At 33.9% G+C, this 19,583-nt stretch overlaps 1 protein-coding gene across 1 annotated transcript in view; it reads left to right on the top strand.

Annotated features, from left to right (window-relative positions):
* LOC133529553 (dedicator of cytokinesis protein 1) overlaps nucleotides 1-19,583 on the top strand; it is a 143,424-nt gene that overhangs the window by 71,097 nt on the left and 52,744 nt on the right. The window contains exons 15-18 of the mRNA XM_061867300.1: nucleotides 8,658-8,821; nucleotides 10,379-10,562; nucleotides 12,108-12,238; nucleotides 15,096-15,270. Of these exons, the coding sequence (XP_061723284.1) occupies nucleotides 8,658-8,821; nucleotides 10,379-10,562; nucleotides 12,108-12,238; nucleotides 15,096-15,270 (654 nt within the window). The remainder of the gene's footprint in view (nucleotides 1-8,657; nucleotides 8,822-10,378; nucleotides 10,563-12,107; nucleotides 12,239-15,095; nucleotides 15,271-19,583) is intronic.

The raw sequence follows: 19,583 nt of genomic DNA on the forward strand, positions 1-19,583 counted from the left end.
GGTCCGGCGGGTTGGGACGCGGACGGCTAGAAACGAGTGTTACGGGTTCGAATCTCGCCCGGTGACTAACCTTTGTTTTTTTTTATATGTTCAAGTTTATATATAATTTTTAATTTTTATTGTTTTGGACAGGTTTGGTTTGGTAAAAAAATGAGCTATGTAATAAGAGAAATTGGCAATAGATGGCGTTACTCTGTGACAAGTGCTGTAAGGTTGAATTCGATTGTAAATAATAATAATTGTCAGTTCACATTTTACTTTTTAAGTTTATGTAGATTATCACCTATTATACGCCACCATATTGCAATGGATAGTTGTAGCCGAGCGGAGCTCGGTCGCCCAGGTACTAGTAATTTTAAATGAGCGTATCTAAGAGATCTTAATGAAACATAAAGAGATTTGTTATGGGCTAGAAGCCTGAAATAGACAATCCTTTTTTTTATTATTATTAATGAGATAATTTAATTGGGTTAAATGACTATACTTATGTATAATGTGACAATGGATTTTGACAGTGTGTAAATTTAAATGCATTGATTCTAAATCACTTATTTAGTATTAAACGACAATATAGAACTTGGAAAGAAGTTATGATAATTAAACTCATGCAGAGTCTGTGTAAAATTGCTGGTCAATCATATGGTCTACTAGTATGATTTAAAGTTACGCAGGTACACGATATATAATAACAATGTGAGAGAGCATTATGGTAGCTTAACATAAGCGAAGGTAACTTAAGAGAAATTAACTCAAGTTTTTGTATGACAATAATAAATAATATATTTATTAGCATGAAAGCGAGTATTGAGAGTTTGTTGTATACAGAACTATTCAGTGTCAGTGCCAGATGATAGTTTTGTGAAAGACAACAAAGAGCGAAAGAAATATAATTTATAACGAATTTGTTTGTTTCACTGATGAAAATATTTTATCACGTCAGCAGCTCGAACAAGGGTAATTTTCTGCTTAAAAATAGTGAGCAAAATCACATTTTGCTCACCGAGTGAGACAAAATAACATTCAAGTGACCTTTAGAGTCGAATGTCATTTCAACGAGCGGGGCCTAATACAAGTTCGGAATATTTCAACAAAAAAAGTGCATACGTAATTCAACGGTATATTGACGGTTTATAATAGACCCCCAAAATAAGTCAGACCGCATCGTTCCAAAACACCCTACGAGTCTTCATTCGTAATAATTAATTAATGAAATAAAAGTTTATAATTTAATAAAAACACCATATTTTACGTATTTTATTATACAATCAAAACAAGCACTCGAAGAAATATCAAACTTTGCTATCTTGTTGTACAAATAACTATTGTTCAATCAAGTTATTTAACTTTTGTTGGACGTGAGAGTGCGTCTAAAATTTGATTATCGATTGACGTGAGCATGCGTCATGGAAGTAGGAAATTTTTTGACGTGAGAGTTCGTCTGAAATATGATTTGTGCTTGACGTGAGTGTGCGTCAAGGAAGTTGAAAATTATTTGACGAGAGAGTGCGTCTTAAATTTGATTTTTATTTGATGTGAGCGTGCGTTTTAAATTTGATTTTAGTTTATCGTGAGAGCACGTCAAGGAAATTGTTTTTTATTTGACATGAGCATACGTCAAGGTAGTTAGAAGTTATTTGACGTGAGAGTACATCTGAAATTTGATTTTTGTGTGAAGTGAGCGTGCGTCAAGGAAAGTAAACATTAAAGTACGTGAGAGTACATCTTAATATTTTATTTTTGTTTGACGTGAGGGTTCGTCACGGATGTTGAGAATTAGATGAAATTGTTTGTTTTTTGACGGAAGTGTACACATTGAAAATGCGAATTATAAAATGCGAATGTGCGAATGGTGAATTCTGTATGACTAGTTGCTAAAGATTTGACTATGGTGGTCGCGAGAACGCGACGGATGTTTTTTTTTAGTCCAAATAAGATGACTAATCTTTTCTTTGATTGTTCATAAATTATATTCTAACGTGACATTGCAAGTAATATTTACAGTATTTAGTATGATGACGAGAATGCAACTGGTTATTGATGGAATGATAATAAAAAAAAGTAATTTGTAGCTTATATTGATTTTTAATTCCAACAAGCATACGTATGTATTGATTAAACGGAGATACAGAATCACAATAGTGACTTGTGAGAGCTGTAAGTGAAATATGAAAAAAACGGAACGTTTGTAGCGAACGTTCGTTCTCTTGAAATGGTTCATATATTTTTTTATTTTAGGTATATATGGTTGAAATTAAAATAACCCTGAGCATACGCCTCAAATTTTGGAGAGATGAATCAAACGAAGGATGAATTAGTGAAATTACACTCTTATGAAGATAAGAATTATAGATTTTTATCGACGCTGGCAGTTTCACGACTGTCGTGTGTGGAGATATACTTACGCGATTTTTTTAGATATAGAATTTACAGTGGCCTTGTGAGAAGAGAATATAAAGTATAAGTGGGTAAAATGTAAGACAGCGTCTTGATTACAAGTTAGATCGAAATTAAGTTTGATCTCCGTTAAATTCTATAATACAGAGTATCAAATATTTTATTTTATGAAATGAAGTAAAAAAAAAAGTATAACAAAACCTAATGGTTTACATCTACCTAATGATAGATGGTAAAATGAAAAAGAGAGATAAGTTATACATAGAAAACATATTGTATGTGTGTGAGCATTGTCCGATTGAAATGGTTAATACTATTAATAGATGCTAAAATGAAAAGAGAGACAAGTTGTACATAGAGAACAGATACTGTATGTCTGTGACTATTGTTCGATTGAAATGTGTGTTACAATTAATATTTTTTACAAAAAAAAAATTGTTAGAATTTGGGGAAGTTTTTCTCTTTTTCTAGGAAAAAACAGTTGTTTGAATTTCGGGTGTTGAGCCAGATGAAGAACGTAATTGAACATGAATGCGTTAAGCAGGAAATTGAAAAGTACCGAGGTACTTAGGTAGGTAAGCAGAAGCCGGTATACTAGAGAAAAAGATATTGAAAGTTTATACGAGATTGATAAATATAACAGAAATTAATTGTCATTTGACGGGATAAAGAGACTTATAATGGATAGACCAGAGCAGTGTGAGTAGGTAATCTTTTTGAGAGGTGGACAAAATGCATAGTTAAAATAGAATAGAAATATTTTATTGACAAACTGTGTACAGGTGATGTCATTACAGACTAAAGTATCAAGTTACCCAGTTTGAACATGAAATTAACTACAAGCTAGTAGTATTTTCATAAATGAATTCTGGGTTTTCTTAATGCAACCAATAATTAAGACACGAAACAGTATTGCAAAAGTTTGCTGTAGTTTGTTAGCTTACTTATAGTAGAACAATTCGTGATCTCTTGTGAGTCGATAGTGAAATGAGAAACAGAAACGTAAATCATTATTATTTTAGTTTGGGTCATTACCCAAACAGTTAAAAAAAGAGAGGCGACAAGATAGAGGTATAATAGAAGATTTGAAAATATGATGCCTGAAAAAATTTAACGCATATGTTCGAACAATAGGATAACTAATAAATAAGTGTTGAACGTAGTAAAAGAAAGGAATTATTAAAATTATTGAAAAAAGACAAAAACAATAGAGCAGAGAGATTGGGTATGTTATAACATACAGCTGTTTCTTTATAATTGATATCGAGAGGAATATGGAACAAAATAGGAGTATAGAAAGATGATTGTATCCTATCAAATACTTAAAAGACATGACACGATTGACTGATTCGAGTTAGCTGATGATCAGGAGTTTATCAAATGAAGTGGATGCTAATAAACCTATCCATGTTTAGTTGAGCTTTTGTAAATATTATAGTATACACGTCGCTTTATCGATGTAAAAATAAACTTTTGTTCAATTTAATCCACTCAGAACAACATAGTTGACTAAATGACTACTTATACGCAGTCTTGAGGAAAGATACATGTGTTAGAGTTGTAGCTCCTTTTTAGTATCCAACAAGCTAAATATGATAGTATTAAAAATAGTAAAATGAAATTGTGATAACATTTGACATCTTATATTGGCTATGGATGTTTAGTGTTTTTGACTGAATTTTTGAGTCGCAAACTCTTGTGACAGCGAGTTCGTGAAATTGATTAAACTTTTGGGATAATTAACTCGATGTTGTTGATGATCAGTATTAGAAGAAATATCTTTATATATATATATGTGAAATTTTAAATAATTGTTAATTATTTTCATGTTTCAATAGATTAGACGATATTCATATTGCATTTTGAGACATTGTACAGATATTAGACAATAGAGACATTGTTGTATGAGTATATTTTATGCACACGAAGTTCTAACTATCATAATTTTGAAGTAACTTTAATTATTATTCGAATAAAAAGGTGTTAAATGTATAGAAATGCATTAAATAAGAGATCAGAGGTAATTATCATGGATTAAAAGAGATATTCCGTTAAATAAAACTAATTATTATTAATAAAACTAATGAATGCAGATGGACGCATAATGTTGAAGTGATAAGTGCTAACAAATAAACAGTAACAGGATAGTGCCTATATAAGCATATGTATACCTACCTATGGAGATTACCAAAATACCAAATGTTATAGTATAATAAATATGTTTTACTGTACGACTTAAATATAGAACAAATATAGTATAGAGTAGACTTCAGACAGTACAAGAGTATCTCAGGTAAACAGATTTTGAGTAGTCGAGATTGTAAAGTAAACAACAGATCGGACATATTGCAAACGATTTGTTGTATCCATGGGATTTGTGACAAAGGCTAACAAGTGAAAAAAAGTAGGCACTTGAGTGTAGATGATGATAATTGCCCTAAATATAGATTACGTAGGGAAACAGGGCAGATAAAGGAACAATTATTCAGAAAGATCAATAGAGAGACGAATCTTTTGTTTGCAGATTGAATGGTGATTATCTAGAATTGGTTGGAAGTTATATTTACATAACTAACGTTTGAAACTTAGCAAACGCGGTGTTCAGTTCGAACGATTCAATATAATTTGTACTTGTAGTACCTATGGGAGTATGCGTTGTAACAGCATCAGTTAGTAGCGATGTTAAAGTTAGATAATTACGACGGGACAGATAAGATAATTGAGTTGAACGCAAATGTACATGGTCATATTTCGCAAGTTGAAAGTATAAAAATATGATACAGATATCCAGAAAACGTTTTAAACTGCTACGTAGTTCCTGAAATTCAAAAGTGGAAGTAGTAAAAAACGATGTATAATTAAAAAAAAAAAACGAATGAAAAAGAGATGTGTGAGAAAAGAGTGCATAGACGATAGAGATTTGACGTACCTATCTGTAGAGTTATTAGTAGCGTTACAAGGTAAATACGCAATAAATTGTATGTAATAAGCTTAATGAGGATAGTTAGTTAATATAGTATTTACCTGACGATAATAACAAGTAACGCCCAAATAAGCTATAGATATAGGTTTGACAGAACAGTTATTTATTTAATCTTTATTGCACAAAAGAAAACCTTATTTATTAAAAGGCGGACTTAATGCCATGAGGCACATTTGGGGTTATTGTCCTTTTAGTAAAGATATATCTGTTATGGTTTGCTAATTATCATAATTTATATTGTTTACAAAAGTAATACAAGATATTGGAAGAAAAAAAAGCTCGTAGAGGTTTAAGGCAAGATAATATTAATAAAAATGTGAACTTCGATCAATGACATGAACAATATATTATGGCATAGATGTAGTCCTAGAAAAAAAAAATATATATAAAGAAAAAAATGGATTTTATTGGATATGACAATAATTTGATTTGGTAGTTTCAATCATTGTTTAAATTAAATGAACTTGAGTTTTTAGTATTGACACTTGTCATTTTACATTGATGTCAAAGGCGTATCTAGCAGTGCTTTAGTCACCTTAAAAGCAGTATACGGGAATCTTATGTTAATGTATAAATACAACCAATTATTGAAACTGAAACTTTTGCAAAATGTTTGGCATCCTTTGAAATTTCAAGACACAAAATTTAATTACCTCAAGGACACTTTAGTATCACCCCTAGCAGAGTTGTATAATAGCCTCTGAAAGCGATGTTATTCAAGGTGGCATTTGAATAAAGAAATTGTCGTGTGTTATTGTCATACGAACACCCATTAAAAATGAGTAGTATTATTAACAATCAGAGCAACCTTTTAAATAAAAAAGTACAAAAACTTGAACATTGTTATAGGTATTGTTATCTATAACAATCCAATTATACGTTTATATAAGTTTGACACTTCACGTGCAGATATGGATCCAGAGACATAATATTGTAAATGTGTAAAATTTCAACTGAACTTAATAGTTTTGAGCTGAACACAGGACTAGTGACTATAAAGATTGTCACGTCGACTTCAGAGTTAAAGCCATTTAGGGGTTAAATATTATCTCTAACCTGTTGCTACGTTACGTAACGATTAATACATGAATGGAGTAAGATGAAGTCTACATTAACGCAATGTAGTATAATACAATATTGGGTCAAGAAAGGTTTGATTGTTAAATGTAGAACTGAAACAGATAGTGCTGAAGTCGAACCACTTTTGCCTGTAAAACAACGGGTATTGAATTAAATCAAAGACAAGTTTTACCGGACAGAAGTAATGTTTGGTTTTTTGAGAAAACAAAACAAACTTTATACATAATAAAAACTGAGCTTTATCTGTTTTTTTTTTTAGTTATACGAAATTAACAACAGGTATTAAGATTTTTCATTAACGTAGCAAAATGCTAATGTCACGGCATAGTAGTAAGTTATATGAACAAGGGGAAACAGAAGACCGAATGTCATGATATTATTTTCATGTATCTCATTATAATTTTATTTAATACATTTCCTGATTATGTAAATGTATCAATTGTGATAAGTTAAGTTTCAATTTACTTCATTAGAAACTGTTTTGACGCTTTAAATAATTTTTCACGGTTGGTGTAAGATTTAAATCGATCTAGCTTTTAGTGAGAAGGTTCGTGCGCCGGAGTCATGCACGAAGTTGGATGGCCGAATGTCATGATTTATTTATGTTTACATTTAAGATAGCAGTTAAATAATAATTATACCGTGACAACATTATTATGTTACCCCGATTAATACAGGGGTAGTTGGAAAAATAACATTATACTGAACACGATTTAACATTATGTCAAAACACGGTAGTTTTAGCAGGTGGTGGGGACACGGTAAATGTTGGACAGGCTCGCTCACTTGGGTTGAGGCTGTCAAAGAGGAAGCATCGTAATGAACTGGTTAGGTCAGAGTACCTGCAAGTATCCCGATTGCTGTAGTAGTAATAGTTTAGGGTAACCATGCAATAAGAAGCACTATAAACTTTTTACATAATTGGAATAAAAAGTTAATGTTAATTCGACATTGTTTCCCTAACTGTAAAGCTCAAATTATACAGGGTGATTCATGAGACGTGAGCAGGACCAAGCCCACACAATCAGTAAATGTTCATGAATCGTTCACCGTCATATTTAAGTAAAATAATCACGCTTTTTTCTGTTATCTAACTTTTCTTAAGGACAAATTTGATTATCTACAATCATGGACACCCTACATTAGTTAATTAATAAAGATAAAACTTATTTAACCGTTATGACAGCACTTTGATTATGAAGAGAATAAAATGTCACACTTGAGTGAGATACGATTTTTCAAAAGTAACCGTCTGGTCCGATACATTCAATTTGTCACTTGTTATGGATAAAACAAAGAGGGTGACCTTAAATGTCGTAAATAAAATAAAATAAAATTTTTGAACAGAAGAAAATTAATTTAACGTTAATCTCACAAATACTGATACGAAACAGTTACTGATAACTTACTGAATACGCAGGCTTGATCCTGCTCACGTCTCCTGAATCATCCTGTATAGGCATGGCTCATAATCTCTTAGGAAATAAGAACATATGGCCAATCATCCCTATAGATAGCGTTGTGTTTCTGTGTGTGGTAGTGTGCGTGTTAGTGACAATGGGTTTCATAGTAATCCAGGCTCTCTCCCCTCTTTGTTCCGTGCTTAAAATCAGTGCCGGCGTATCGCGTCACAAAAAGCGGTATAAAAATAGACTTATAGGGCAATAAGATTACTATAATATTAAATTAAAGCTTGAAATTGACCGCATGTTTTTCACACCAAATAAATAAAAATAAGGCCTTTGATACGTTTTGCTGGTCAAGCTCTAAGAAGGATCATTCGTAAGTGCGCTCAAAACAGATTCCAACCGGGCATCGACTTAAATTCTATTCAATTATAAAACAGAAAATCATCATATGACGACCGGTTTGGCCTAGTGGGTAGTGACCCTGCCTACGAAGCTGATGGTCCCGGGTTCAAATCCTGGTAAGGGCATTTATTCGTGTGATGAGCATGGATATTAGCTCCTGAGTCGTGGGTGTTTTCTATGTATTTAAGTATTTATAAATATTTATATATTATATATATGGTTGTCTAAGTACCCTCAACACAAGCCTTATTGAGCTTACTGTGGGACTTAGTCAATTTGTGGAATAATGTCCTATAATATTTATTTATTATTTATTTCTTTATCGTCTAAAGAAAAACATTTCCCAAAAAGTTCTTCTTATACTTGGTCTCATACAAAAAATTTTTCAGGTACCAGAAGAGCAAGAAAGCTACACAGAGAACAGCTACGGCGTGTTAGTGCTAGAAAGCCTGATGCGGGTTGTGTCTTTAGTGGCCGACCACAAGTACCAGCACTTCCAGCCCGTGTTGTACGCGTACATCGATGATAGCTTCTGTGATGCGCTGGCGTATGAGTGAGTATCTCAGTACTTATATTTAGGTCGAAAATTTGAAATTTCCATTATGAAGGGTAACTTATTTATTTGTACTGACGTTTCGTTCTTGGGTGCGGGAAATATGGTTAGGCCGCATATATACTCTGTATCTTTAGGTATTTAAATAAAAGTAAACAATTTGTACATTTTCGGGTAGTTATAACATTTAATGGTTAACCAACCAAATACATAACCGCCCGGATCTGTCACTGAATGGTCTGACTGTAACCTACATTATTTGAACATGTAATGTTTTCATCTACCCTCAACTGCCTGAAGGAGCCATTTGAGGGTAGATTTTATTTACTTTTATTTAAATAGCTAAAGATACATACTATACGTTTTTGTATTACCTTTTTAACATTAATAATACATTAAAAGGAGTGTCATATGTAGTAGTATATTAATTTATTTTTATTTTATTTTGTTTTATTCGGAAAACCAACAGCTTAATAAACTAAAACTAGGTTAACATAAATATGTATCAGGGAAGCCAATTACAGGTTTCCACAGACAGGATACAAAGGTAGTCATATTACAGGTTAGGTTAGGTTAGTTAAATCTATCTATATAAATAAAAATTAAACCCCAAAATGTATGTAATTGCATAACTTCCGAAAGTTTACCATACCGGCTGCTATCCTGTATTTATGCATTTCTGCTCAGATCAAAATGAAAATCGATATCTGAGGATCTGAGAGGCCCGTTATATGTAATATATATATAATATATATTGTATCTAGTTTTTCAGTTGTTTTCGATAGTTCTAATAAATATCATATTTATTTCTCCTTCCATCATTTTTACATGTTTCTGTTTAGCCCGATGGTTGACTAGTACATAATGCCATTGGGCATTAAGTCCGCCAATTGTACATTATTTTTTGGATTTCGTGCAATAAAATTTAAATAAATAAATAAACAGCTTTGTAACCGCGATATTTGCATTAAAAAAAAAACAATGTATTTGAGCTGCGCAAGATTTTCGAACTACCTACACTTTGTCTTGATTATTATCATATATACTGTTGTTACTTTTTGACACACAATATTCATGACGTTCGATGGCTTGAAGATCATTGTGAGATAATTATACATTTTATTTATTTATTTAAACTTTATTGCACAATACATGGAGAGTAAAAATGGCGGACTTAATGCCTGGAGACATTCTCTACCAGTCAACCATGAGCCAAACCGAAAGATCCTATACTTGGCTCAAAACTAAGTGGCGAGTCAGGTCATAATGCCATCTCTTTCACTCTTGGTTGGTCTTAACAAGGGTAAAGGAGATAGCATTATGATCTCAGTGGCCAGTTAGTTTTGCGGCAAGTATATTTATTTATTTATGTTCAGGAGAACCAACAGCTTTAAACTTACAATAGGACAACAAGATTAATACAGAGAGCCAATTACAGGAACTCACAAGTAATTACAAAGTATATAAAAAAAAATGCTAACACTGACGCACACACACATGCGTACAAAGTGAGAAAAAAAAAAGAAAAAAAAAACATATATAATTGGTATTTTTCAGAAAGCTGATATCCGTCATAGTATGGGTGATCACCTCGGCAGAGCAAGGAGAACTAGCGTTAAAGAGGCTACTGCAATGTATGAAATGCCTGGAATGCCTTATTCGCTTCATCGTTCGGAGCCGACAGTTGAGGAGCGCGCTCGGCGACCCGCAGGCCCACGAGGACTTTCGCTTCCAGTTTGAGGTACTTTCTACATATGATATGATATGATTTATTTATCTCACAATATACAATTTCACTTAAAACTACGCGTGGTAAATTCTTAGGAATTTATATCTCTCTTATATCTATTACCAAAGAGAATTTACTGCCATCTTTCGACACATGATTAAAATTAATGCCATTTGACTTTGATCCTTATTTTTTACTGATATGTGTTCAATTTGTTAAATATCAAAAAGTGGCGCCATCTTACCGGGCACAACCTAAATGTTATGGCGCCATCGCTCGAAACGATGCTGCTTTACGTTTGGCCTTTGATCTACTAGATGGCGCCACTTTTTGATATTTAACAGATTTAACACATATCGGTTAAAGAATAAGGATCAAAGTCAAATGGCGTTAGTTTTAATCAAGTTTTTTTTTTAATACTACGTCGGTGCAAACAAGCATACGGCCCGCCTGATGGCAAGCAGTATCCGTAGCCTATGTACGCCTGCAACTCCAGAGGAAAGATCATCTCATGTGTCGAAAGATGGCAGTTTTTGGCAGAAAGCTATGTTTTTGTCAGTAAATAAGTGAAGATTAGAATAGATGTCAGAAAACGCGAATTGAAAGAATTCAAAATAAATTATTAAAGTCACTTAACTTCCGCCATGGTTTGAATCTGTCTGAAAGTACCAGCATACGACACGGTCTCACGCCATTAGTCGGACGCCGCGTATATATAGACCAAATGTTTTTATAATAAGCTTTTAAATAACTATATTAACTCTCCAGATCTTCTTGAAAAAAATATTTTTAAATTGCCTCGTCGTATTCCCACTCGCCACCCCCAAACATTCCATATTAGCTTTTGTGGCTCTAATTTTGCCAAGCATACTTTTTTTAGACGAGCCTGTCATGATTACAATGATAAATTTTCAAATTTAGATATTTTTACATTATCATTTTGTAAATACAGTAGCATTCTGCGAAGTTCAATCTTTTCTTTATAAATATAATCTTTTATTTTCAATTGAACTAAAGGTCTGTTTGTTATCACTTAAGCTTATATATATTAAGTACCTGGGCGACCGAGCTTTGCTCGGTTATAACTATTTATTGTAATATGGTGGTGTATAGGTGATAATCTTAACTACATTTTTTTACTAAATTAAACTTGTCTAAAACAATAAAAATTAAAAAATTATATATAAACTTGAACATATAAAAAAAAACAAAAGTTAGTCACCGGGCGAGATTCGAACCCGTATCACTCGTTTAGCAGTCCGCGTCTTCACCCGCTGGACCAGACGGACAGTGGCCGGCAACACGAAATTAGCGACCATATTCTGCGTCGAAAGAAAAACGCATGAAAACTCGAATACACGCGTTTTCCCAAACATAAGACTAATCTAGATAGATTGTATACCCCCAAAAACCCCCATATACCAAATTTCAGCGAAATCGTTAGAGCCGTTTCCGAGATCACAGAAATATATATACAAGAATTGCTCGTTTAAAGGTATAAGATATATTAATATGTGACTGTTTGTTTCCTAAAAAAAAATAAATTGTTCTGTTCAGAGTCTGATGGAGGCGCTGGTGTGGCTGATGCGCTGCGGAGACTACGCGCTGACGTGCCAGGGCTCGGCGCTCAAGTACCTGCCGCACGCCGTGCCGCACGCCATCCAAGTGTTCCCGCACACTGAGCTGAGGTAACTCATTTATTTCGTCGACGCCTAAAACCAATGCAATTTTTTAGGGTTCCGTACCCAAAGGGTAAAACGGTACCCTATTACTAAGACTACTGTCTGTCTGTCACCGGGCTGTATCTCATGAACCGTGATAGTTAGACAGTTGAAATTTTCACTGATGATGTATTTCTGTTGCCGCTATAACAACAAATGCTAAAATGTTCGGAACCCGAGGGTGGTCGAATCCGACTCGGTTTTTTTTTCAGAATTTTTAAAAACATTTTTGTGGTCGCTATCGCACTTTGAAAATTTGGAGCCTCCATGCAAGATGTTTTTTTTCATTGTGGAACGACGATTCAGTGTCTATTAATGTCCAGTGTAACTTATCATAACATTGCTAATTTTTTTAATGTATTTATAGGAGCGGAAAGTATTAAGGCATCTATAAAGTTATACTTAGAACCCCTAAAATATGAATAAAATAATTAAAAAAAAATCAGAGGCGTTATTTTATGTTAAGTTGCACATTAACACCCTGACTCATCGAAATAAGGAATCGAATCCTGACAAATCGAAAAAAAAAAATACAATTTGTACGAAGGGTCCTAAGTGTCAAAGTGCGGTAAAAACCTCTAAGAATGAAAATTTTCTTTCCCTTTTGAATAACCTAAAGTAATAATAAAAAACACAAAAAAGAAAAAAAATAATAAAAAAGAAAGAAAGAAAAGAAAAAAGCGTAATGGCGTGCGTCGTAGTGCCAAAATACCATTCCATTTCCACTCAGTTTTTGAAAAACCTACTGTTAGTTCTGTTGACTTGAATAATCTTCTACCTGTAAATGATACAGTGTTTGATATGGACACTGTTTTTATAACTAAAGACCTTGTTAACAAATATCTTAAACGTATAAAAATTAATAAGGGTGCTGGTCCTGACGGTATACCTCCCATCATAATTAAAAGTTGCTCCTCTAGCTTAACATTGCCTATAACTTTACTTTTTGAGAGGTCTATCAGGGAGGGGTGGGTACCTTCACTTTGGAAACAGGCATTAGTTACACCACTACCAAAAGGTGAAGTTAGCTCGGACATAGAGAAATATCGCCCTATATCGAAATTGTGTCAGTTTGGCAAAATTTTAGAGAAGATTGTTAGTGATCAGCTTTCTACTGCCGTGTGGCGTCATATCATTCCAAACCAACATGGTTTTCTTAGTGGTCGTAGTGTCGAATCGAATCTTGTATCTTATACAGAAGCCATATTAACTGCGCTAGATAACAACTGTCAAGTCGACGCTGTGTATACCGATTTTGCCAAGGCTTTCGACAAGGTCTGTCATGAGCGCTTACTTATAAAGCTGTGGCATTTTGGTATACACGGGGATCTTTATCGCTGAATAAAATCCTATGTAGAAAGCCGTTCGCTGGCCGTAGCTGTGAAGGGGCATATTTCTCATTATAGGTCTATCAGTTCTAGTGTACCGCAGGGTTCCCATTTGGGGCCTTTGTTATTTGTCCTGTACATAAATGATATCACTGAATGTATCAAGAATTCAAACATGCTTTTATACGACGACGACACGAAAATTTTCAGAGTCATACGAAATCCAGAAGATTGTACTTTACTACAAAACGATTTACATAATTTCCAGACTTTTTGTAACACAAATAATCTTTTCTTAAACCCAGAAAAATGTCTTGTTATTAGCTTTAGTAGAAAAAGGACAACTATTAATTTCAAGTATGATCTTTGTAATAAAGAGTTAACTCGTGTGAACCAGATCCGTGACCTCGGCGTAATCATGGACTCAAAGCTTACCTTTGTACCCCACATTGATAATATCTTAAATAAATCTTTTAAGCAGTTGGGATTCATATTGCGCGTAGGTAAAGATTTCAGGAGACCTTCGACGTATAAGATATTATTTAATAGTTATGTCCGTAGTCGATTAGAATTTGCTAGTTCAGGGTGGAACTCGCTATATAAAATTCATAGCGATAGAAAAGAGAGAGTGCAAAAGAAGTTTGTAAGAGCAATTGAATATCGCACTGGAAATAAATACATAAATTACACTACCGCTATAAAAAGACATAATATTTTACTCTTTAGCTTGCTTCGCGAACGCACTGATATTATAATTCTCTATAAAGTCATTAACAACATCATCGACGCCCCTGAGTTATTAAAATCTGTTTCATTTAGAGTACCCCGGCGTTGTGAGCGAGCATGTAGAAAGAAGAACCTCTTTTATATTCCTCGTAGTCGAACCGCATATGCGAGAAACGGTTTCATTAGAAGAGCATGCAGGATGTATGATGATAAATTTCAAAATGTAGATATTTTCAGTGAAAAGTTCGGTAGTTTCACACAACTTACATTGAAATGTATTAATGGACTTAAATTAGATAGTTAACTTTAATTTAATTGCAATTATTGTTTGTTAATAGTGTTATTGCAATGTACTTCATCTTTGTTTTTATTTTTGTTAGGATGTACGAGCATTATTTGTAACTTCGATTTGGCAACTTAGAATTTCAGGTTTAGTTTAATAATTATATGTATTTAGGTTATATGGTTTTCATACTATATTTAAGGAAACTGTAGGTCTATAAGTCTATTACCCTATATTGTAACAATTTATCAATATAAGAGACTGTTTGTTTCTAATCCCCTTCAATATTACGACATGAAACAATCGTCATCTTATTTTTTTAAATTATTTCATTGCAAATTTGAGAAAAGCACTATACAAATCTCGGCGAGAAACGGAGTTTCCGGCCGCATATCCCTATCCGACCTCGCTACGCTCGGCCGTCTATAGCTACTTGGCCTGCAACCCTTCGTTTCCCGTCCTCTATAGTAATGTACTATTACTTTAGTGCGCACGTGGTGCGAGCCTTGGATGCCCTGCCGCTCAACCGGCTGGGCAAGCAGCGCATGCTGGCGCTGCTGGAGCTGGCGCGCGGCGCGCTGGGCCGCGCGGCGCCGGCGCGCGCGCTGCTGCTGCCGCACGTCGCGCACACCGTGCGGGCGCTGCTCATGGAGAAGGTCGAGGTGAGTTGTTGTCTACTGTTCACTCGCCATCTGATATATTCGAGCGGCCGAAGTGCTCTAAAATATCTGAACACGCACTCTGGCACCTTGACAACAGAGGCGCGTTTAGATATGTGTGAGCACCTTGGCCGCTCCGATATATATCTTAGGGACTGTTCATACAGTTCGATGAAGCGTTACACATTTACCCCATGTTATAATTCCATACTTGAGCTACGATTGAACGTAGCTTTAATTTGTCTACTTATGTTGAAGTTAGTTATTTAAATAATATCTATATCGATAGCGATATAAACGATATGTTTTTTTTTAATAATTACTATTTATTTGATAATTACTGAACAGATTTCTACTCGTTTTGAAGATTGTTATGAAAAAAAATTGGTTTAAGTAGATGATACTTTTGGTTTTTACAATTTATTTCTTAATATATCTGCCAGTAATCCAATGATTATGTCCCGTGTTTACTAGAAAACCTAAAAAAAAAGTAAGTAAAAAAGTAAAAGTAAGTAAGTTTACTTATTAATGATATAATATAAACCAATAAAAAAAATTGTACCTTGCTTGTAAAACAAGCTAAAGATGCAAGTAATCGGTAAACAAACTCTGATTGCAACATATTATGAAACGATATCGTTTTACATTCAACGATGACAAAAAAATCACAATGTATAAAATCAATCCCATAACATAACAATATTAAAAAAAAAGTTTTAACTAATTACTTCATTGTGAAAGTTGTTGATACTTTAAAAACGTGCATTTGCACACGATTTTTAATTATACATAAATACTTAATAACTTCCCCAATCCGCATTGGGCTAGCGTGGGGACTATAGCCCGAGCCCTCTCGCACATGAGAGGAGGCCTGTGCCCAGCAGTGGGACGTTTATAGGCTGAATTATTATTTTATTATTATTTTACTTAATAACTTACATAATATAAACCATATCAGAAACCATTCTTGTTATGGGTATAACAATAATAAATGTGGCGTCCTCTTATGTAATAACATTTGTCCGTCCGTGTCTAAACTTCGAAATGGTATGTACACTTTTTATTCAAAAAACAACATTTATATCTCAGAAAAAATATATATCAACCTGATTCCTACGTCATAAGGTTTAATTTAGATGATTACTTTTTATCGCAAAAATAGCTATGCTAAATAATTTTGAACCTTAAATATGAAGTAGTTCAGTATCTTTTTTCTGCGATAAAAATGTTGAAATGCACAGCACCACGTGAATTGGCTCGTAGCAATCTAGCAACAGCAAAAAGAGGTGACAGGCCTAATGCGAGCGAATTTGGAACATTTTATGAAACTTTCAAATGTTTTACAGACTTATTTTTATTAATATTCGTGGACAAAATACTTAAAAAACCGGGCTATTTTATTTACAGTTGTAGACGTAATATTTAATACATTAATGTGTCGAATCCTAGTGAAAGGTCCCACTTTGTCGCTTACCATATAGACGAGATTTGCTTGTATTTTTATACGAATCACCTGTCAAAGCGCCCTTATGGCAAGCGACAAAATGTGACTTTTTATTAGGAAAGGACACATTATTTCTACTTAGTATTATGAGTTCTTTAAATCCTTGCAAGACCAAAATGTGTCTCAAGATTATTTTTACACTTCGTTACCATATTTTATAGACATTGAGGGAAAAGGTCTGGAAGGAACGAAAAATGTGTGGAAATTAGAAGACACTTATTTTCTACTAAATTATTCTCGTTATTCTCAAAAGAAATAACATAAATAAATACAATTGTGTTCACTCACGGTTTGTGATTTTCCGTCACGTCCAATGAAGGAGTCGGGTATCTTTTTATTTACAAGCTTTTATTTACTTTCACCTGACCGTTGTCTGTTTGTAATCAAATCTTGCAAGTTAAATTTGATCCACTTCCCGGTTTCCGATTGAGCTGAAAATTTGCATACATATGTGAGTCGGGTGACAATGCAATATTATGGTACCATCGAGCTGATCTGATGATGGAGACAAGAGGTGGACATAGGAACTCTGTGATAAAACAACGCAACCTAATTGTGTTTGGGGTTTTTAGAATTTGCTCGATAAGTATTAGTTGCCTGTGGAAAGAATAGTACAGTCAGCGATAAAAGCTTGTACCAAAAATGACATTTATGGCAAAAACTGATTTTAATTTACTCCGAAAAAACCCTAAGGTCAATTGCTTGTACTAAATGTGATACCTTATTTTATATATAAAATGTTACCAAATTCGTTAGTATTAGAGTTTCAAGTCGCCTGGCAGGCGTGTATATGTCGGCTCCAGTCCTAAGGTAAGCACGCATGTCGATGCATGTTGACTGTTTGGCACAGTATGTGTTGTTTGTGTACTAAATATTGGGGCCTTTTGTATAACAAGTTTCGTTCAGGAAAGGAAAATATTTCAAGACTTTTTTACGATGTTTTTATTTTTGTTTTGTGCTTATATGACGGAGATCGAGTTTCTGTACGCACGAAGCTAAAATGCAATCATAATAAATATCGGCATCTATGTCATTGTGCTGAGAACAAATAAAAAAAGATATAAACCGTTATGCAATCGGTCCTTGGATATTCGCAATTTGAACGCCATTTTGTATACCATACGATATGTGTCACATAAATATAAATAAATTGCTTTATGAATAGTCCTTGATGACATTGTGGGTTCAGTAGGGGTTATTGGCGTTCAAATTTATAGAAATGCAGTTTTGATAGATGCCTTATATTATAAAGACGACTTTTATCAGGTGCACTGGATGAAAATCAAACAATCTCACTATCAAAATTAACATTTGATTGGAACTAACGACGTAGTCTGTCAAGAATAAACTGATATTATAGTAATGTAAATAGGGAGTGTTACTGCAATATTTTGCCGCCAGAGTGCAGCACTAGCACCTTTCATAAACCATAGAGTAACTTATACATACCTGTGCCTTAAACTGTTTTTTGACAGGTTTACTCAGATAATTAAATATGACATTGATGCATCAAGGCGGTTTGTTTACAAAGGGTCTACCGGGAAACGCGAAAATATAAATTTAGTTATCTGCCTCTTCATCGCTCGAATGCGCAAGAGTGATAGAGAGGTTAGATAACGCAATTTCGATTTTCGTGTTTCGTGGTTAACCCTCAGATTGTGATGGATTGTGGTAATGGCGCCCTACGCAGAGTTTCGCGTAATATTCCCTATTACTAGAAGTGGATATATAAAGCAAGAGTGTATTTTCTGCCCTCCGGCCGGAAAGCGTTATTTCGGCCTGCTGCGCTAAACAAAGTTGGCGCTTTTTACTCCGTCGGGCAGAAAAATAATATACATTTTTTACACATTTTATTGCACTTGGTCTTTGTAACTCATATGTAAATATAAACCATTATGTTTATTCTTGTATGAGACTCCTTTTTTTATTGCGAGAAAAAATAAATTATAGATAAATACTTTGTTTAGTAAATCTAGTTTTGTGATGAAATATACATACACTTGCAGTCGCATTGCATAGACGAATAGAAAACTTGAAATCATATCAAAACTAATGTTTGCACTAAAATACTAATTAAATAAAATTATTAACATCATGCTGTAAACTGCAAATTAATTATCTCGTTTCAATCATTTAACAATTTTTCTTTCATCTTGTTTCAAAATAGTTACTTCAAATCGGCTATACAATGTACTCAAAATTGGGTGAATATTTACATGATACCTACTCATAAGAGGCCCACTGATTACCAGTTCGCCGGACGATATCGGCCTCAGTTCGCAAAAGCTGACAATCGCGAATAACTGACAGGCCGATATCCTCATGTATGGCTCCGAAAGCTGGACGCTAAGGAAACATTTGATCTGTAAATTACAGGCTTTTGAAATGTGGATCTATCGTAGAATGCTTAAGATAAAATGGACGGACAAAATTAGTAACGAAAGATACAATGTACTCAAAATTGGGTAAATATTTACATGATACCTACTCTTAAGAGGCCCACTCATTACCAGTTCGCCGGACGATATCGGCCTCAGTTCGCAAAAGCTGACAATTGCGAATAACTGACAGGCCGATATCCTCATGTATGGCTCCGAAAGGTGGACGCTAAGGAAACATTTGATCTGTAAATTACAGGCTTTTGAAATGTGGATCTATCGTAGCATGCTTAAGATAAAATGGACCGACAAAATCAGTAACGAAAGAGTCATGTTATTAATGAAGAAAAAGGTGGAAGTCGTAACAACTATTAAAGAGAGGTAAGCTGTACACATTTCGGACATATATATAGAAACTCAAAATATGACTTATT

The sequence above is a fragment of the Cydia pomonella genome, chromosome 21 (genome assembly GCF_033807575.1).
Source record: "Cydia pomonella isolate Wapato2018A chromosome 21, ilCydPomo1, whole genome shotgun sequence".
Classification (NCBI taxonomy): Eukaryota; Metazoa; Arthropoda; class Insecta; order Lepidoptera; family Tortricidae; genus Cydia; species Cydia pomonella.